Source organism: Rhipicephalus sanguineus, chromosome 2, assembly GCF_013339695.2.
Source record: "Rhipicephalus sanguineus isolate Rsan-2018 chromosome 2, BIME_Rsan_1.4, whole genome shotgun sequence".
Lineage (NCBI taxonomy): Eukaryota > Metazoa > Arthropoda > Arachnida > Ixodida > Ixodidae > Rhipicephalus > Rhipicephalus sanguineus.
Window position 1 is genome coordinate 37,261,014 of NC_051177.1, and position 21,538 is coordinate 37,282,551.

The 21,538-nt window shown below is 42.8% G+C and overlaps 2 protein-coding genes across 4 annotated transcripts in view; one reads left to right on the forward strand and one right to left on the reverse strand.

Annotated features, from left to right (window-relative positions):
* Positions 1 to 11,365, forward strand: part of LOC119382763 (MBT domain-containing protein 1) — a 43,938-nt gene extending 32,573 nt beyond the window's left edge. For 2 of the 3 annotated variants that reach the window (XM_037650606.2, XM_049412318.1), the window contains exons 15-18: positions 3,341 to 3,463; positions 5,147 to 5,228; positions 7,241 to 7,412; positions 10,791 to 11,365. In XM_037650606.2, coding sequence (XP_037506534.1) covers positions 3,341 to 3,463; positions 5,147 to 5,228; positions 7,241 to 7,412; positions 10,791 to 10,934 — 521 coding nt within the window. In that variant the 3' untranslated portion in view covers positions 10,935 to 11,365. The remainder of the gene's footprint in view (positions 1 to 3,340; positions 3,464 to 5,146; positions 5,229 to 7,240; positions 7,413 to 10,790) is intronic. The other variant, XM_049412319.1, reaches the window with a different exon arrangement.
* Positions 11,366 to 13,079: 1,714 nt separating this feature from the next.
* Positions 13,080 to 19,842, reverse strand: LOC119382764 (uncharacterized). The gene is made up of 7 exons (XM_037650609.2): positions 19,527 to 19,842; positions 19,292 to 19,426; positions 19,128 to 19,211; positions 17,312 to 17,436; positions 16,486 to 16,531; positions 14,974 to 15,236; positions 13,080 to 14,112 (listed from the first exon to the last, which is right to left on the reverse strand). The coding sequence occupies exons 1-7, from the start codon at positions 19,650 to 19,652 to the stop codon at positions 13,851 to 13,853; spliced, it is 1,041 nt and encodes a 346-aa protein (XP_037506537.1). The 5' UTR covers positions 19,653 to 19,842; the 3' UTR covers positions 13,080 to 13,850.
* Positions 19,843 to 21,538: the final 1,696 nt, after the last annotated feature.

Consider the following 21,538-nt stretch of genomic DNA (forward strand, 5'->3'; position numbering starts at 1 on the left):
TGAATAAGAAAGTACTATTTATCCCTATTGAATACATGTAGTTGTCAAACTATTGTTCAGCCAGACAATACTGTACTTGCAAAAGTATGGCATTTTGATTGTTCTCTCATTTCTGGCCTAAACGTTCATGCGACACATAAAGCTGTGCCACAAACATGGCACCACAATATGTATAATACAATATTCGAAGGCACGGTGTCATTGGTTCCGAGAAGTAATAGAAGGAGCGTTAACGCAAACATCAAAAGAATTTCGTATGTGTTTTTCCTATTTTTGTTAAGCCTTTAAAAGGGTTCTGAACCACCCCTCGGGCTTGGGAAAAAGACACATTCTATGAATAGCAAGCACTGCCGTGAACAGTACAGCCAAAGTTTGTAGTCATGCGTGACGCGTACAGTTTACAAGATGAGCGCAAAGTTGCCCCTTTCTGAAGTGCCCTCTTTTCATACAGAGGGCTGTCCTCACTCACTCGGGTGGGCGAGGCACGAGCTGTATGTCGTCAAACAGCGCATTGCTGCTGTTGACTGATAGCTAGTGGTGTGCATTGAGAAATGTGCTACCATGTCAGTACTACACGTGACAATATAAATCAGGAGCGGCATTTAGATCAGATGTGGTTTTTGCCACGGGGGTGTCGCCACATGCTGGTGCCGCACTCCATAGTGTGCTTAAATTGCACAGTAGCAACACTAGTGCACACAGGAATCTCAACGGGAAGAGCCATCGCATTTCATGACGCCCGCTGATGCAGCTTCTTTCCCCCGTGTCATCCCTCCCTGTGCAGCATCCAGCACGCTTGTCAGGTTGAGAGAAGAGAAAAAGTGCTTAAAGTGCATGACAAATCTCGAACTCTGCTCGTTCTTGATGGATTCAAGGAATTCAAGATGGGTTCAAGGGCAATCGGTTTGTGAGGCAGTAAATTCTTGATACAGTAGAACCCCGCTGATACGTTTTTGAAGGGACCGTAGGAAATAAACGTAAGAGACGGGAAACGTAAGAGCCGAAAAACAGGAAAAACGCCAAAATATTTAGTGGTACAGAATTTTATTTCAGTGCTTACGAGCAGCACGAAAATTGGCGCGCTCAGCCGCGATCTAGTCGATGGATAGAAACGCGGAGCTGGGGACGGCCTCATCCACAGAAATGTAACCAACGTATGTGATTTTTTTAACACCAGCAGCTGTAGGCATGAAAGAACTAAGCACACGCAATCGCGACCAGCGCGGCGAGTCCGACCGCGAACCGCGCGCACGACCATGCGAGCTCCAACCATCTCGAACTCCTCCCGTCCTCCGACAAATAACGATGATGATGAGTCTACGCCAACGCGATGGCAGACGTGAATGCCAATCTCGAAGGCCTTGCTTTCGCAAGCAATTACGTCACAGACGCCATGTTTGTGCAATACAAATCTCAAAGGCTATGCTTTTGTCAATAGTAAATGCCAATCTCGAAGGCCTTGCTTTCGCGAGCAACTACGTCATAGACGCCATCTTTGCAATATGAATCTCGAAGGCCACGCTTTTGTGTGCATCAATTGAAGGATCTTGTTGCTTGCGCCTCTCATGCGGCTAATATTACGGTCAAACCAGGCCAAGCTGTGTGAAAATGCACCATGGCCGCTCTCTTCGGTAGTCACTCGGTCGGCTCCGAGCGCACTTCGCGACGTATCATACGGGAACGGTCCGACAGTTACGACGTAACAGCGGGGTTCCCAATACATTGTATCCTATGGGAGCTATGCCGGGACTGGCGCAAAACGACGTAACAGCCGGGAAAACGCAGCAGTGAGGAACGTAGCAGCGGGGTTCTACTGTAATATTGAGGTAAAGGGGTTCAGGACCCCTTTAACTGTGGCTGTTGGACATCCTGTGTTATTTATTGTTATAAACATATCCTTTTAATTTGGCAAATCAGTCCTTTTGTTATACTGATGGCTGTGTTGTATTTCTGCAAATATGGTATTGTCTTCTTTCTGGCATGAAAAGTTTAGGTGGAGCGCATATTAATTTCTGCTACTCAGCAATTCTGTTTGAGTTGTCAAATATTAGTATTTCACACTTCGCAGTGGCAAGCTTATGCGTGAGCATAATAATGTAGAGTTTGTTTTGAACAAATAGCCACCATGGCACTCTACACGTATGCCGCCACAGTGTACTTTTAAAGTTAGCAGCAACATGCATTCCAAAATTTGTTAGAATGTCATTCTGGAGCTATCTTTATGCTCAGTGTCTTGAAGCATAATCGTATATGCTACTTGTGGATGTGACTGAGCATATGTTTGGGGCAGAGGCATCTGCCAGGAGCTCATAAGCATTCACAGAACTGCGTTTGCACTCTCGTCTCTGATTATTCTTGACGTCGAATTGTGCTATTCATTTTAGTCATGTGCAAGGCATGCTGTATACGTAATCCTGGTGGCTGATCTTCATACTTCGTACCTCTGCCACTAGTGGAAAATATATTTCCCTTTCTTGACTGGCAAAGGGGTCACTGAGCACATCTACTATTCCTGAAGAGAATTGTCGACTGTTTAATACGTAAACTTGAAACATTGCTTATTCTGTCATCATTAGGGAATGTTGGCTGTATACAAGTGCAAACCGGTAGGAGAAAAGGCATGTAAGGTTGACTTCTTCCAGAGCCCTGTTCCATTCTTTATGCCTGGAAAGCCACTGTGTACGGAAACAGCGATGCTTCGTTTGAAATATTGTTACGACTAAATCTCGATGCGACTTCACATTAACTTCATTTGCACAACCATAAACAGAAATATAGCAGATTGCTGCACTGAGACAGTTATGCATTGTGTGCAAGAACGTCACTGTTCTAAGGCATTGGCAGGTGGCCTTTACGTGGCATGGCATGTAAATAGAGATTTTTGTACTCATTTAACAAGTGCGAACATGCACCCTGCACAAGCTTTGCAGAAATGTACTTTATTATCAAAGGCACATGATAGCATCTACACTTTCTTTTTCTCTGAATTGGGTGCTGCTAGCTTTACAGCTGTTTGCTTCGACATGCTATAAGCACAGCAATATGGCTGCACATTTACCTCGTGGCACGGCGTCTAAGTGGGAATGCATTCACGGTGTTGGTGCTTACACTTTTTGTATGTCTTATGCTTTGGCAAAAGGTTGAAATGGGTACTTGCTTGTTTGATGCACTTGCGCGGAGCTTTATGACTGGTCTGTGCATGGCTTGGAGGGTTTCTTTCTGCCCCCGCATTTTGCATCGTTCATCTTCCTCAATCATGCATATCCATCTGAGGAGCGGGCTTCTTTTTTTTTTTTTGTGACCATTTTGCTGACCTCTGTGTGCCCCCTCCCCCACGCAGAAAAGAAGATGCGCTTCATGGCTGGAAGCCGCAAGAGCGGGGGAACCATCAAAGGTGGATCTCCTGGCGACGATCTCTACGGCGACGACGACGTCCACACCAAACCTGATATTGATGACATGGGTGAGATGACGGTGCAGTAGGCAATCATTGAATGGGCACATTCTGTGTGTCACATCTGCTCAATTCGATTTTCTCATGTGACAGCTTTCTTTTATCAGTATGAAAGTGCCGTCTGTAAAATAAAGTAAATCACAAGTGTATGAATGGAAGCAACCATGCGCACTGGTAATGTTTACATAGGCACTTTTATTTTAGCCTGTAAATAAGTAGTTCCCTTTTGCCTGCCATATATTGGCCCCCAGTATCCTCTCCCACATGCCTCAGCCCTACTGCTAACCATTGTTCAGGTGTCGACAGTGCGGTCCACAGTAGTTCCTTTGCTGTTCGTTATGTTACGCAAAAGCCAGCATGCAGCTACTACTGCTACACTTGTGGCGCGAGGCTTGGTGCGATGTGCCGCAGAAAAACACATTTGCTGTGAGGAGTGAAGTGGCCGTGCAGAGCTGTGTGAAACTTCAAGTTTCAAGTTTATTTCGCATTTCCTTTTTACAGGAAAAAAGAAAACGCAAGGGCAAGGAACAAAAAGCTGCAAAACAGCAGCTTGATGAGGTTCCTGCCTCCTTGGTTTGGCTACAAAACATACAGCATGTATACAAATAGAGGAAGAAAAAAAATACATATTCACACGCTTCTATGTCCACATATCCATGTATATACAACATCTGAACACTTTTCCATTTATATATTAACACAAAATATCTACATCTATTCACATACAACAGTTTTCATACGTACGTGCGATTCAGCACAGAAAAAAAGAAAAAAAAAATGTATACAGTAATGTGCGCACATATAAACTTAGTCGATGCAGGAATGATTAACGCGCACATACATAAAAATACTTAATAAGGGTTTAATATTGAAATTGACACTGTTGGGCTGAACAAGACAGGCAAAAAATATATATACATAAATACACAGATAAAGTAAGTACATAGTACGAAAGGAAGAAAACTAAAGAAAAGAAAGGACAAAAGATGAATGTGAAATTGGCAAATATTATTCATATAATTCCACCCTTATTTAATAGGTTTGATTTAATGCCTTTTTTGTAAGAGTGCTCAACTCGGTTTTTGAGGAATACAACACATTTAATACCCAAGGCACTTGGTACTGCAATCAACATGAGCCGTAATTTGTTCTTGAAAATGGCAAAACCCAGTGATTTCGTTTTCTGAATTCATATAATGGTTGCTGTGACACAACCAAGTTACACAAGTTTAAAAATATCGCATTGTTGCACCGGAAATACTTTTTGATTTTTGATGGAAATTGTGCCTACTGAACACTATTTACGTTCCAAGAAGCTGCAATATTTATCCTTTGCTTACTTTTGAAGGCTGCGTAATTCTTTCATACCAACAAGTTGTTAACTGCTTATGGATGTCAATATCTGCAATGCAATTAACCGGTGTGTCAGTTTCAAGGTGGCGTCATTCTAGGTGGGGTGGGGGGGTGCATTTCTGGCTGGCCAAGCCTCTGTTTAGGTAAGGCTACCCTGCATTGTGCAAATGAAGCATAACCTGCCTTTATTGCTTGACTTCACACTCCTTTATTATAAGTGTTCCTTTAATTTCGTTTTGATGTCTGTTCAGCACCATTGTGCTCTCCCTTGTTTAATTATTAGTTGTCAGGAGAACTGCATGAGAGGCCGTGTGCAGCAATCCTGGGTGTGTTTTGCAGTCACATCGTCATCTGAAGCAAGTGCCCTGAACCGCTCGGACAACAGTATCGGTGCCAGCCCGCAGCCCGCTGCAGCCATTAGGTGAGTGGAACCGGCCCATTGTAAGGTGTTTTCACCCATGTGGGACCCAACGATGAGTAACCATTTTCACTACTGGCAGTATGACCCAAAAAAGTTGGGCAAGCAGCAGCAATGAAACTAAACAGGAGGGAACTAAATAAGAATCTGCCCTGCGTTTTCTAATGTACACATTGGTGAGCCTACAGCACCGAATGAGCGATAACCATATTATCATCCAGGAAAGAGAAGGTAATCTAAGAATCTCCCCTGCGCTTTCTAATGCGCACATTGGTGAGTCTACAGCACCGAATGAGCGATAACCATATTTTCATCCAGGAAAGAGAAGGTAATCTAAGAATCTCCCCTGCGCTTTCTAATGCGCACATTGGTGAGTCTACAGCACCGAATGAGCGATAACCATATTTTCATCCAGGAAAGACAAGGTAATCTAAGAATCTCCCCTGCGCTTTCTAATGTGCACATTGGTGAGTCTACAGCACCGAATGAGCGATAACCATATTTTCATCCAGGAAAGAGAAGGTAATCTAAGAATCTCCCCTGCGCTTTCTAATGCGCACATTGGTGAGTCTACAGCACCGAATGAGCGATAACCATATTTTCATCCAGGAAAGAGAAGGAACTGCATCCCCAGGCTTCACTCTTCGTCTGCACATTTTGAGAAAATGAACAAAAGGCTTGATTGGCAAGCTGGATGGGTCACTCGTATGAAATGGAATTAATCATAATAATCAAAGATGACTTGCAGTAGAAAACCCTTTAAAGTGTTGTGCCTAGCTGCCTGTCACTTCAGTGCGACTAATGGTGTGCATCGAGAAATGTGCTACCGTGTCAGTGCTGCAGTGGCCACAACAATGCAGAATCCATGTTGAACGTCGATTGGCAAGTCCACGAAATCCTTCCTTTTGCTAGGTAAGCATGGTAGCTTACATATAAACATATGTAAAGATGAAGCTTAAAATGTCTGGTTTCTTTTGAGGCAAGACAAATAAAGACAAGCCAGAAGGTGGCGATCATGATGATACTTGTATATTAATAATCTTTTCGTGCAATACTTGCATTAGTCTTTATGTTGGAACGGCACTGTGGAAAATCGGCTTATAGTGCAGGTTTATTATGCTGAGCTTCGTTAGTAACGATAACAATAATGCACAGCCAAGTATGGTTACGTCACATGAAAAAGTGCTGGTGTTAAGTTTTTCACTCAGTGCTCTTGCTTTGATAAAGCAGTCCTCGTTAACATAAAGCTTCTGCGAGTTAGCGAATTGCGTACAAAGTAGTCATGCATAAGGTTTTAAACACTAAAGGTCGGGATTGATGACACAAAGGCTCTACAACTTTGTGAATTGTGCACGTACGAAGCAATAGTATCCACGATTTTGTGCACCGAAAGTTAAGACAGCATCTACAGATAAAGCAATAAAGTAAAAATTCACAGCAATATCTTATTGCCTCTCTCGGTGGACCCTTTGCCTTGCTTTGGTCAAAAGTGTAAGCATTGACGTAGCGATATCTGCTCACCTGTCATGTTTGACTCTTTGATATGCTTTATTAATAATAAACACAGAGATAGTGAGAGATAAAGGAAAAGGAACAGCACATGTTTAGAGTTGTTTTCCCGAGCTTACTAAAGTGGTTCAAGGTTCACACATTTTAACGGTGAGGACTAAATTGAGGATTTGATTTTCTACACTTCAGGTGTCTTTATCAAGAAACAATTTAAAAAAAGATATGGTGTGTGCTAAGGAATGCAAGGTGTTACATTCCTGAGAGAAACACATAGGTGGATTAGAAAAACATTGAGCAGCAAAGCTTTCCACTTGTACTGATATCTATGGCCCATTTACATTTTCTCTCTTTTTTTTTCCTGGGACAAGGACAGGGTCGTGCACACGCTTGACAATTCACATTGTCTCTAACGCTCGAAACTGCCGCTAGGGACACGCGAAGTAGTTGTTCCACGTGACACTTGGAAGGCAGCGCACAGGAGTGGTGTGTCTTAACCATCTGCACAGGCCGTTGGAAGTAGGCGAGGAAGTGGAAGACGAACGAGTGCAGACACGAGGGGGCCTCGGGCTGAGCGTGTCCCTGAGCAGCCTGCACCCTCGGCGCTGGGGTGTGGCACACGTCGCACGCTTCCTGTGGCTCAATGACTGCGCTTCCTACTGCCAGGGCTTCTGTCGGCAGGTGCGGCCTCGGTCGACGGCAGCCCACGCTAATAACGGACTCCTCTAGCGTTGTTGCGATGCACATGGTGGGACGGTTTCTAGCCGGCATTTGTTGGTGCCGTACGGGTAGGCTGAAGGCGATTGGGTGTAGTATACTACAGAACAAATACAGCGCATAATACAGCACAAATTAAGGTGGTCTTAAAGAAACACGCTTTCCATCGGATTCCACCAACTGACAGGGCGTTATTTTGTCTACTTATTTCCTTAATTCATAACAATTTACATCATAATTACTGCATTACAGTTAAAGACAACAATTCATGTTTCCTATGCTTTCCTTGGCCTAATTGTCCGTTGGATTCATTTGGTTGTGTCTAACAAAGAAACAAGCACCTTGAAAAAAAAAAAATTCCCCTTCTTTCGTTCGTTCTTTTCTTTAGTACTTGCATAGCGGATGTTCGAAAGTAGAAGCTGTGCGCCACCTAATCTAAAAATAGTTTGTGGATACACTTTCAATAGCATGTGCAAACCCATCCACACATGCCTACAAACACACACAGCACATGCACTTTTCAGAAAAACCATGCGTGCATTGAAGAATGCAGATATATTAGTGCACTGCACGATGATTGCATTAATACATAGCTGAAAACAACTAAAGTTCGGTGTCATAAAATATGCAAGCCTGCTTGTAGTCTCTACTACACTACAGGCAGCTCTTATCATGGACAGACGGTCCTTTTTGGGAATTCAGTTCTGATTGCAGACTTTTGTTTTTTTTTTTGCCAGCTCGCTGAAATAACTTGCTGAATTTAGTCGAAAAGAACAATGGGAAAACCGTAACAGTGTACCTACAAGTTTGTAATACTTTTCATTTTCAGCTAATCTCAACTTTATCAATTGATTTTGTCTCAATAGTACATATGAAAGAAGCTGTACATGCATGTCATTGAGGTGTAATGCACGCTTTTAAAATTTTACAACAGAAATGATGTATTTGAGATGCGAAGCTTCGCAACTCGACTTGGCACGCACAGGCACACTGGAATGTAGGAGCATATGCACTTCTCCCAGCACGTATGGCCGCTGAAAATTCTTTGCTTGTCGCTCAATGTAGTTCACATCGTCACTCATCACAGACATTGATACAAAGTGGCACGGCAAAATGTCTTGAGTTTTCCTTGCCTCTCGGCACCTACCATCAGCATTTTTATTTACACATTCGAAAAGCTGTAGCGCCAGAACCGATTCCTCGTATCACATTTTAAAATGGAATATCTGTCATTTGTGAGTTTTCTCCACATGCTGCGCCTCCCCCCGTACAGCCAGTCCATCTATTTGCCCAAACCTTAGGCCAACTCTCGTATTTTATTATGTGTCTAAAAAGAAAACCATCCGAGTCTTTCCACATAACTTATGCTGAAATATTTGTATGCTGCTCAAAAGTAGTCATTGTGGACTCTTTAGCCATCTTGGCAACACTGTTTCAGTTTCTCACACTGTCAGGATGTAACATTTATTCATCATAATGGCTGGAGCTGACGAAGTGAAGCAACCAGTGCCAACAACTATAAAAAGCTTTGTGTGACATAATTGTAATAGTTAATGTAGCAGGTGCGGCTAAGAGCATTCCTTGATGCCACAGCAGTTCCACGTATGCTTTTGTAGCTTTCAGCAATAGAAGTGATGTGATAAAGCCGATTGGAAACTTGCTCAGACATCAGTTTGTTTCGCCATGCCCTCTCTTGCCGTTTAAGCCTCCTGGCGTGCTTGAAAATCGACATCCTTGAAAGTGGACTCGTGCCGTTATATTATGATGCTGCCTGTTTTTCAGCACTGATAGTCTTGAAATGTGGTCACTCTGAAGTAGGTGTTGTCCTTTGCCCGAAATATGCACATGGCACTTGCTTGTGAACCCACTGCAGCACTGACATAGTTGGTATTAGCTGCACCACGTAGCCCTCTGTTACTCCAATTTGTCATGCCCTGCACCTTTTTGTAGATTTCGCTTGCACTGCACCATCCCGCAAGCTTATCTGCCTGCCTCGGTTGTTTTCCTAGTCCCCGCACTGTAGTGCAGATTTTTTCAGGGCAGCGTTAATGTGCTCACCGGGGTTGCTGTCATTCAGAATGCTGATCAGCACTGCTGCTTGCACTGCCAACTGCATTTCTTTGCTATGCTTAATTAATACAGCTCACTGCTAAACTGCGGTTGCAGACCACCAAGATAGAGAAGTGGAGCTTTACTGTTGCCTTTAAATTGCTAATCTATGGAACATATTTTCGATACGTTTGTCGCATTATTACCTGGCAGTAGTGCATTTACTTTGCACTTTGCTGTGATCATGGCTTATGTGTGTTTCATGCACTTAAGGAATTGAAGTAAAACAATGTTCATTTCAGCGTCAATATTGCTGTCATATCATAATGCTAAATGAAAGTGCCAATGCCATGTGTTGCTAAGTGTAGAGAGCTGGGCTAGTTGGTTTTAGTTATAGCTATGTAACGTGATACTGGCGAACAGGACACTGACTAGAAGAGAGACACCAACAGCGCCATGTGTTGCCATGGCAAAATGTTTGCTGGAAAATGTACTGCGTGTTTGCTGGATTAGACTTCGGGAGCTACCACGGTAGTTCAGTGGCCATAGTATTTCAAGCACGAGAGATCATAGGTTCAGCTCTGGTGGCTACATTTCAGTGGAATGCGAAATGCTCAGCAACCAATATTTCAGTGCACAGCCTAACCAAAGGTGGCCAAAACAAATTTGAAGCCTTCCCCATCGACACATGGCCAAAATGTATTTCCAAGGCATTAAACCCAATCTGTTACCAAATCAGGCTGAATTTCACGCGTGATGGTATCGTATGGAAACAGCTTAAGTGAGTGTTGTAATAACTTGCTCTCTTATCATAGTCTGTTGAAATTTTGGCTGAGTGCTATATGGGCATCTAAAAAGATGACGTAGAGACCTCATTTTGAATTTCTCGACTGCTGGCATAATACTCTGGGTCGAAGGGGTAGCGACACGGACCAGAGGTCAAGAGCCTATAGTAGCTGGATTATTCTTTTGCAGGATTACATAGTTTACTGTAGCACATTTCAGGCACGGAAAGCTGTGTCTGAACATGGTACTTCATTGGTGTGGATGTGTTCTGCTTAAAGATGGTAGGATTTAACGGTGGCACGACCAATGAATTTAAAAAGGGAGCTTTTGTTTTCTCTACTAATGAAGCCATAATTGTTGAAATCAACGGCAATAAAGTTTTCAAGGAATACTCTTATCAGTTTAAATTGGTCCGATGGCTCACTTTAGTGTCCCTTCAAGGGACACCTTGGTTTTCATAATCCTATCCACCACTTTTTTTCACACCTGCGATCCCTTTGCCCGCAGAAGGTTGATGGGGCGCAACTCCTGGAGCTGACCAAAGAATCTGTCATGGCCCTGACCGACATGAAGGTGGGGCCTTCGCTCAAGATCTTCGACCTGATTCAGCAACTCAAGGCAGAGTTCAGGGGCAAAGACAGCCTCAACTGAAGTCCACTTCCCAAAGGAGGGGCCTCCCGCCACTCTCATGTTGCCGAACCGGGGTCAGAAGACAATCCCCGCTCCCGCTATACCTAACATCACTTCTTTCGTTGTTATTTGATTTAGATTACGCATCAAGGACAATTGTTTGGCTGCACATGGCATGTGCTTACATTTGTGTTCTATAAACGAGTGCAATTTGTGATGTGCTGAAGAAATGGTGCACCACCTTCCCCATCGCGTCTCTCTCTCATTTGCTGAATGTTTCCAAGTAAGCAGTTTTTTTTTCCCTCCTCTTTTCTATCTACTGTCTGCTTTGCGTGTACATTAAGTTCAAGTGCAGTGTCACATATGCACAGTGCAGGTTGTGAAGCTGTCCACGTCCAAGTTTCACAGAGGAAACCTATTTGCAAATAAAATGAGCCTTTTGAAACAAATGATTTTATGATCCATCTTCTCGCCATCATTGAAGCTGTCAACGTGCTTGCACGTCAGACACTCTACACAGCGAGTTGAAGGAGCAATTCCTTCTTTGTGAACTCTTCTATAGCTCAGTTCCACTTTGTTTGTTTTCGTAAGGAGATATCGACGTAACTTTATATCTATCATTCACTGAGACATGTCTATCATTCATTGGAACATATATATATCTTTGGGACATACTTTTATTTTGCAGACTTGAAGTTGTCACATTGGAGCTCTGAAACTTGTACACATTAGACTTCTTACAAGAACGGAAACCTGAGCGAGTTTGTAAGAGTGCATAATAGAGCAGGCAGTGCAAAAATACGAAGACACAAGCCAGGAACGTCTCGTGTATATGTTTCTGGCTGGTGTCTTCGTATTTTTGCGCTACCTGCTCTATTATGCATAGATTTCAGTTTAGGGATGTAGATTTCTATTTGCTTGTCCAAAGGCACTAAGGAAATAGTCACTTGCAAGGCTTGATCACCATGTAAGCAGCACCATGTGCAAAATATTGGCTGCGATTAATGTCTTCAAGGTCCACAACAAAGTGTGTTTCCATCAGGTTATTCTTTGGCTTTTGTGGTAATCCATCACGAGAGCTTAGCTGCTATGGCATTATATGAGAGAAAAAAAAAGCGCTGGTGTACTTAGATCCAGATGGATATCAAAAAAATTTGCAGTGGCTTAGCTCGGCTATGCCAGGATTTACGTAGCATTTTGCAAAGGTTCAGCTGATTATTCTTAGCTTTCCAGATTGTCTAGGATTATTAGCCTTCTTCTGTTCATTCTTCGTACACTGAACCGCTACTTGCCAGGCAACTACTACTTCGGGATCCGATGAGATAAGCTTCTTGGCTCTTCTGCGCTGTCGAGCAGCATTTGTGCTCTCCTTCTCCATGGCGTTACCCACCTGCAAACGCCAGTCAGATGCGCTATCAAGCGGCCCCGGCGCACTGTCGGACGGCGGCTGCACAGCGAAGGCGAATAGCTGCATGCGCGCTGGCGCCACTGTGTCTACGTCACTCCTCTCGAATGCGGCGCAAACCAGCAGCGGCGGTGTCGGAGAGTGCGTGAGATGCCAGCTCCGGTGACCCAGCTGTGCGACATCACTGATCCTCGCACATGCGCAGCACGGCTCATGACCCTCCACGTGAAATCGGCTCCGGCTAGGCAAGTGTAGCTAACGCTGCAAAACCCACTGGTGGTCAAAACCAATCCAGAGACCCCACATGTCTCAAGTTAAATGTAGTTTTGGCACATTAAATGTTGAGCTTCAATTGGAACTTTGAGCAAGGCCACAGCATTCCGCATCACACTATGTTAAGTGGTCCTGATGCCCTCGCCAATTACTCCTTAGTACTGCAGACTATGTACGCAACAAAAATTCTAAAGTCCCGCTTTGGCAATAAGGTGAGACTGCCACAGTCATGAATGTAAAATTCGGGAACTTGGGCCTCGCAACGTAACAGTTATTTTCCTTCAATTCCATTCCTGTTGGACATTACATTCAATGTTTGAGTCCAGCTGTAGCCATGGCATGAGAGCATCATATTCAATGGAGGGCAAGAAGAATGGTTAAAAAAATACTAACTTTTGCAAAGAGAGATGCTTGGCCATTGAGCCAAAAGGCAATGTAAAACATGTCATTCAGTAGACTAAATGTCATTTACGACACAAGAAAAGATATCGCGTAATTCTTTAATAGCATCTCCACATAAAACAGACTAGTCAGAACAATGCACAACATGGAAAAATGCATTCATGGAAAATATTTCTCTAAAATCACGAGCTCTATAGAAAACTTCTTTGCAGGTTTAGCTTTACAGCTGTTGTGTCGTGTAAAGATCTACAAATCCAAGGGAACACACGCTACACATAAAAAAAACTTGCACTGCAAGTTCACATATATACATATCTCAAAAGTGGCAAATGAGAACTGGAGGCAGTATATTTACTAAAACAGCTTCTTGCAACACCACAATGCTGATACAAAAACTGCTGCTCCTTGATACATTTTTGGAAGTGGCATTTTTTTGTGATAGTCCATTGGCTTAATTTAATTACAAAAGTATCAACTACCATGGCAGATCACAAGAAGTTGGGACACAAGATACAATAAAGTGTCAATCTTGCAGCATTAATTGATGGTGGCCTTTAAACAATACACTGAGGGATTGAGGGAACCAGATATTGCACTAAAGTGCAAAATAGACAAGCACTTGTTTTAAGATTTCGTTGTTAAAGTGGGCTTTATCTCTACACTAAATGTGTGCATGTTTATTCACTGTAGATTCGAAGTTAATGTAGTGGCCATTATAGGTCATTCTGTAAGAAACTTCGACAGTTGTGTCAAATAAATGCCCTAAGCAAATTGCTACGCTATTTTCATTAAAACGCAGGTAACAGCATGTGCCCGCTTACCGCCATGCCGATGCCACTTGCATACAAATTCCACGCCTAGTGGCAACAGTCGCGCAGCAACAAACCACTCTCAGCAGATGAGTTAGCAACCATAGGCTTTGTTGTGTTATTGCACAGGTTACGAGAAGATTCACAGTAGAAAAGAAGATCGTCCCAAAAGTCCGCATGCGATCCCCTTTGCGCTTGCTTGAGAAAAGCTGCAACCACCGATGACGCTGAAGCACCGTCCACCATTAGCTTCAGTGCCGTCCAGATTTCAGCAATACGCTTCCAGTCCCAGGCACCTGCGGGGCTGTTCCTGCAGAAAGGAAACCATTCATATCCGTAATCCAGAAGTCTTCAACATCATGAAGTGTGCATGGCTAGATAAATGCACCATTATGGAAAACAGCTGTTAAAGGGATTTCATTTCCTAATGGAATAATAATAATAATAAAAATAGGAATTGTTCTGGTTTTACGTCCCAAAACCACGACATGATTACAACAGACTACCGTAGTGGAGGGCTCTGGGAATTTCGGAGGTCTTTAACGTGCACCTAAATCCAAGTACACGGGCCTCTAGCATTTTGCCTCCATCGAAATGTGGCCCCCGTGGCCGGGATTAAATCCCGTGACATTCGGGTCAGCAGTCAAGTATCATAACCACTAGACTACCGCGGCGGGGCCCCTAATGCCATGAGATGCAGCAGTGCACACAATGCCCTACTACCTGGTGCCACTACCATGCATTGCTGTGGCAGATAGGCAGGGGATCCATTGCTGTTAGACTGTGAAATTTGCCACATTCTCAGGCAAAATTGACAACAGAAGTATCACCATGACAGTAACTGCGAACTGGAACCATTCACCGCTTTATCAGTCTCTGCTGTTCAGTTTTCCACATCTCCTGTGGTACGTGTAAAAATAAATCATTATTAATAAATAGTGTGTCCCACAAAAGGTATGTGTTTCAGAGCAAACACAGAGAAAAAAAAAATGAGGGCACCCCTCATTCCTTGGAGTTATGTCCTTGGGATTTTCACATAATAAAGTTCAATGGTTCGCAGGCATGTCAATTCGGGAGTTCAAAAAATTCAAGAATATTCACTGGGTGCTTTCAGGAAAGAGGAGACGAGCATGTATGCAGAAAAGAGCGTCGCTCAGGCTTTTAGACGCACCTCGTTAGAACCCAATCATCTGCTCCTGCGAGGAAACATGGCTCCATGCTATCAGCATGTGCCTGAAGCCTCTGTAACAGGCACTGCATCAGACTGGGACTTCGGCAGGCTGCCTTACACAACAGCCCGCTCTCTTGCCTCCACACAGACGCCGACACCGGATCACTGTCAACTGTAAGCCTCCGGGCAGTCCACAGGCCAGCGCTACACAATAGCGCATGGTACCTGTTATCCTCGCAGCTGACAAGTCTCAGTAATGTCTCCTAAAGAGGAAAACGAGAACATTTTTCACCATAGAGAAGCAAATGCTTTGCAAACAGTAATAATAAAAGAAATTGGCCATTCATTGCCTAATTTCTCAGTCAGCGAAGAACTTACTCCAACACAATGTTTGCAGTGAGTAAATACACTTTAACCTAGGGATGGGATGAATGACTAGCAAACTAATGAGTACACTTTATATAACTTGAAAAGCCTTATTCTGAGTATCCTAAACCAGAAAGCTAGTTTTAAAGAGACACCAAAGAGAAAAGTTTTTTTTTTGTATTAGTAAATTACTCTTTCACAATACCAAAATCAACACACTTGCCGTGAGAAGACACTCTGCAAGTGAGAAAGCGCACAAAAAGAAAATGCGGGTGGTGATGCCACCTTGAAATTCGTGAATCAATCACCGTGACGTCATAGATTTTGACTTCGTCTATCAGGGCCTACGTAGTTCCCAGTAGGTAAAAACGAAGTATGTTGTCCAGTCAGGGTGCAGAGACTTAACATAAAAGTTTCAGGAGATTTTGTTCATTCGAAAAATACATGTCGAAATCCGTCATTTCACGCGCGACTATTTTAACGTGACATTTAAACGCGAAACGTTGGCCTTGATTTTCTCCTCTATTAATAAACCTAGGATGGTGAACTTAACGACATTGGATTTTTTTATCAATCTGAACCAATTCACAGTTCCACTTTAGTGTCCCTTTCAATTTAACAGCTTCTGCAATCAAGCACATTCACAGAGAACATACAGTATGCCTCCACTCATGACAGACAACACTTTTAAAAAGCCTCCTCTCAAATAACCGCTTTCCCTAGCATCTTTTTAGGCAATAAAAAAAAATAGATGAAAGGAACAGTCCCTGCATAAAGATGAGTGATTGCTTTCAAAGAAAACTCCACGCATTTTCTTGGCATTCTATATTTACATGTCATGTGAAAAAGCATGACAATATCAGTAAGCCAGCAATATGTGCAAGAACTCAAAAAAGTTACACTTAATTTATTTGGGTACAGCCATCTCAATCACTGTGAACTTATGTGAGGTAAAACTAGGCATAAACCTCTAATGATTTCTGGTGAAACTTGTTATGAAAGAAATTGGTAAACAAAATTCAGCATGTACTCATTTTTCTTTTTTGCTGCCATTCTTTGAAGAAGCAAGGGCAATCAGCATAATTTGCTAGGCTAACTAGCCCAAACCATTAAGCGCAATTATGCCGTTATAATGGGACTACTCACAGGTGAATTCCTCGACAACAGGTCTAACTGCTTATCCAGTGCATTTCTGAAAAGAAAGTAGAAGTTTAAGTTACGAACAGAGTCCTCAAAATTACACGTCGCACGTGAATCTTGTTCATGCTCTTGCATACTCGTGAAACATATTTCAATTATTCCTTCTGACCAGCATTTTTTGATGGATCGTTCATGAAGTTTATCTGCTCAGACATTTAGACATGGCGAGACGTTTTTTGAAAGCATTGTAGACATCATAAATATGCGAAAACGTGCCTGTCATTGGCAGGCATATGTCATGTTGCTGTCATTTTCAAGTTTAGAGTTTTAGGTTTGGTAGTAACACCCGACAATTTGAACATCTGTGAGTACTTCCTTTGCAAGTACATTTTGTTCTCGGCCCATTTCAGCTGTGCATTTTTGAGCTTTTACCAGTAAAATGGCGCTGAAACATACATCTCAGCCCAAAAATATGTTGAATAAGATACACTCCAATTTATACAGCTTCGGTAATTTCAATTTCATTTTGTTTACCCTTACATGAAAGGAAAAAGGATATCTATTCAGCATGTGCTTAACAAAATGACTGCCCCCTCGACATGATATGCTAGAGTGGAGTGCCTCAGATCAATTTTGAACACAGTGCGAACTTTCATTTTGGCAGTTTCGGCATTTATGTATTCAGTCACCAGTGAAATGTGGCCCCAGTGAGTGGGAATCAAACTCACACCCTTCTGCTCAGCAGCAAGCAATGGGCCGCAGTTGTGCAACAAAATACCAAATAGGTGCCAACAAATCCAGAGAAAGAACAGAGCACGTGCTCACAGCCTACCCAGAAAGTCCGGACAGCTTTTCCATGAGCATTTCGAACTCTCTGTGAAATTCGGGTTGTTTGTCCTCCTTTTCTACGCTTAAGTCCTTCAGTATTGAGTTGATCACAAAGATCTCACACATCACCTGAAATGCAATCAAGGTTATACTGAGTGAATGAGTGACAACTTTATTCTTACACTGAGCTTCAGCACACTTCACAGCTTAGTTGGTAAATCTCTACATTATGAGCAAATGCAAAAGATGGAGTGAAGCACACAACTCATTCGGTATGCAAAAGGGAACAGCTGGAAAAGACATCAAAGGAAATTTTCTCTATATCATGCGAGCTATTCTATCTGAGTAATGCACACTGGTACACCAAAAATAGTCTTCCCAGTATTAGCTGAAATGTGGTATGTCGAAGGCTAAGCATAAAGCAATAATTGTGATTGCTTGTACAAAACACTACACACAACTGTTCGCAACAGCAACTCTAATATTTGAAAACAGATTAATTAACATGGAAAAGTAATAGTTGCATGTCAGCGTGCTTGCAGCCAATGGTAGGCACCCTCATACATATATACATTATGGAAGAACAGCAACGTCTGATTGTTTGAAGAAAGTTACATTATGTGAATGAATGCAGCAGCGTAAAAGTCACATTATTGCAGTACGTTCCAATATTGGCAGTCATGGTGGGGCAATCTAAATATGACGGATTTCATAACTAACAAGTTCTTTAGTTAATATATATATCAGTGTTGCAGAGTTGCCACTCTGGAAATGGAATGACTCCAAAATCATTCCACATTTTCGCGACCCCGGAATGGAATTGGAATGGAATGGGGACAACACGTGGAGGAATGGAATGGGAATGGAATTATATCTTTTTCCGAAAATGGAGCACGTTTTCGTCTACGCACTGCTTTTCAAACTTCAAACATTAGTAAGTCACAGCTTCGAATTTAACAATAAAGCAGTATTTTTAAAATGGCTTGGCTGATTACAAGCACGGTACATTTATAAGCAATGCGCCTACTACAGTTCTATCCTTATATAGACTGTGTTGCTCCGAAGTTTGTCTCTATTCTTCACGTAACTGTGGCTCTACGCCTTTGGTATCTGTCGTGCAGAACTACGGCGACAGCATACAGCCCCCCACCCCCTTATGCCTTAGTAGTGTGGCCGTCGTACTGCACAAGATATGTCACCAAGCTACTATCCTTTGACCTTGGTAACATGCTTTGCGTACTTCTGCAGTTCTTAATGCATCTGATGACATCAGCTTTATGGGGCATTCATTCTTAACTCGATAAAACTATCAAGATGCCTTTCCTACGTTGAGGAATTACAGGAATGGAATTGAACTGCCCGGCCGTTCCCGGAGTGGGAATGGGCTAAGTTACTTCATTCCGAGGAATTGAAAGGAATGGAATTGCGGCGAGTTCTAATTCACTGGAATGGAATTGGAATGGAACGGAGGCGCCCATTCCGCAACACTGATGTATATGCCTCGATCACTACTGATGTACTCTCTAATCATTCTTGATTGCTTCTGATCAGGGAGCAGTCCCAGTCAATGGAGTAACAAATGTTAATAGGAATGCTGTATTGCTAAATGAATTAACGTTTATTGACCAGCCGTCTCAGAAGCCGGTCATTCAGAAGCATCCCCCCCCCCCCTAATTTTCTCGTTAATGTACAACAAGGACGTTTCAATGGCAACGCTTCTGAGTGGCCGACTTCCTTTCGCACGCCAGGCCAGGAAAATATGTTGCTCTCTTTGTTTTCCTCAAATCTAGCCCGACTGGAACAGACATGAAGCACATTACCTCTAACCAAGGCTCGTGCACCAGCTCAGACTCCAGTATGATCTGAACAGTTCCCTTTCTCAAAGCGGGGCACTGAAGAAGTTCCTGCAGTTCATGCGAAGAAGACAGTTATTTAATAAAAAATTTTCTCCACTTTCTCAAGTTGGCGCGCGGTCGAAACTCACCGCCACCAGCAATTGAGACGAAAGTTTGAGATCATCGAAAGTCACCACTCTACGATCGGGTGTCACCCTACTCATGTCCTTCAGCATCATCACCACGTAACTGACGTAACCTTTCGAGACGGCTTCGTGGTGTACCTGTGGAAGCGGCACGCAAGACAATGTGCGCCGTTAAAAACATGTACTGTACACGCATTCGTTTCTGTTTTATCAATAACGTCCGTAATAAATGTGTCACCTTCTCACAGTACTTGGCCCACTGGATGCTCCTCTCTAGCGAGTTTCGAGTCCAAAGAGGCTCATCGTGAGCCTTGACGAGTATAACGTGATAAAAATGGTATATATTCCTGGCCATGGCTTCCATTGGGAACGCCGCTCAGCGCGTGCCAGTCATAAGGTCGGTGCCTGGTTTCATGCATTCACAAGACGTATAAGAGCGGGACTCAAAACAACTACGCGCCAAATATAAGCAATGCAACATGCAATGCAAGGCAAATCTCAAGCCCTACGCAAGCTTCCGCTATATACTTCGCTCCATGCTTCATGCTTCGCTCTTTAATGTCGATGATGTCAATGTCAATGGCGACAATGAAACGAACGAAAGTGGAGGCAGTGGAGGTCAGTGAACGGAACTGTACGACTGTACGAGCAAGTCAGATCAACTCGTAGATATAATCTAAATTCCACACATTTTGTTGAAAACTTCCTAAACATAAAAATTTGACATAAACAAAAGCAATTAAATAAATTTGTTTGTACCGACTTTTAGGCGCACCTTTTAGTATCGTCTGCTAGCTCGTCGGAACGTCAACACAGCGCACTGCCGCACGAGGTAACAGAAACCGCTTATTGGCTACAAATTTGATGGCACGCGTAGCAAGAAAGTGTCATAACTCTTAAAGGATTATTATACAAATCAGGACAGGCGCATGACTAGAGTTAAACGCGTAAAGCGGCGAAATGCGTTCTCATGTTGTGAGGAACCAGAACTGTCAGGTGCCATTTCTTGTCAGCCTATTTTAGTCGGAATTTCGTCGCTAGAAATGTGTGTTACGTCGCACTCAGTAGTGAGAGAAGTGCATTAGTTCGTGGCCCATTGCGTGATGCGTTACATTCGTCAGTGCATGCATTTGACTTGGTTCGAGTGAGCTTATGTACACACCCCACACGGAAATGATAGAGTACTAATGGTAATGCCCAAGCTTCGTTTTCAAAGGTCCCGTCGGTCAAGGTTATTTGAGAGATCATTATGGTCTTCTGCTCCACATTTGCTGTTGAATCGCGTAATTCTGGTTTTGAACAAACACTTCTTTTGACATACTTGTTGCTCTCTCAGTATCAAATTTGAGTGCTTTAATTAGGCTATCTGTTTTTGCGGGTCCAATATTGCGTTTCCATTTATTGCAGGTGCACATCATGGATGTGTATGAAAGAGAGTTTGGTGATCTCCTCTACTTGAGAAGCAAGCCAACGGTCTATGAACAATTTTACAATGCCAACATAAAAAGGATGATAACGAAGTACAACTTTCTCCCGGCGGATCTCATTGAATGCAGAATGCAAAGCCTCTGGAAGAAGCTTTTGGCGAAAAATCCTGCTTTAAGGTATGCAGTTCGAGTCAATTCTCTGTTGTCCTGCTTGTGCTTTCAAATGTAATCATTCTCTAGTTCCTGTAACAAGACACGTTAAGCTAAAACAGAACGGATAATCGAATCACTTAGCTGTCTCCGTATGTGATACCTTGAATGTCGACATTTAAAGATGCAAAGAGATGTCTGTGAAAATGAGATACGGGCATGACAGATGCAATATGCAGCTGTTCATGTTCTTTTTTTGTGAATGTTCTCCTCTGTTGAACATATGCATTTATTGATTGCATAATCTTAGAATTATCCCAGTATTTTCATACACGCGAGACTGTCACGAGATTGCCAGGCTTCCAGAATAGGCAAAGTGATAATGCTGCTACGTAATCGCCTGCTCCACAAAGTGCCTTGAGCAATGACAACAGCGATTTGCATATTATGTGTCTTATCATATTTTCTCAGTATGTCAGATCAAATTTTACCAGGCACAGCGTACAAAGGGACTTTTAAAAGTGACCCTGCAAAACCTCTTGTTCAAGTCCAAAGATGCACAAAAGTCAGTACAATGCCCTGCAATGAACATATTTCCAAAGAAATTTTTGAAACCAACTTGATAACCACAAGCAGAACACAGTGTTTTCCCTGAGCACAGGTGATAATGATA

Bases quoted from the DNA above. Each gene is read 5' to 3' on its own strand.
- LOC119382764 (XM_037650609.2), bottom strand. From the start codon at position 19,652: ATGGAAGCCATGGCCAGGAATATATACCATTTTTATCACGTTATACTC. The intron at 16,532-17,311 runs GTAGGCTGTGAG...CTTTCTTTTCAG, and splicing joins AAGCTGTCCGGACTTTCTGG to AAATGCACTGGATAAGCAGT. The intron at 15,237-16,485 runs GTGAGTAGTCCC...TTTCCTCTTTAG, and splicing joins TGTTGTCGAGGAATTCACCT to GAGACATTACTGAGACTTGT.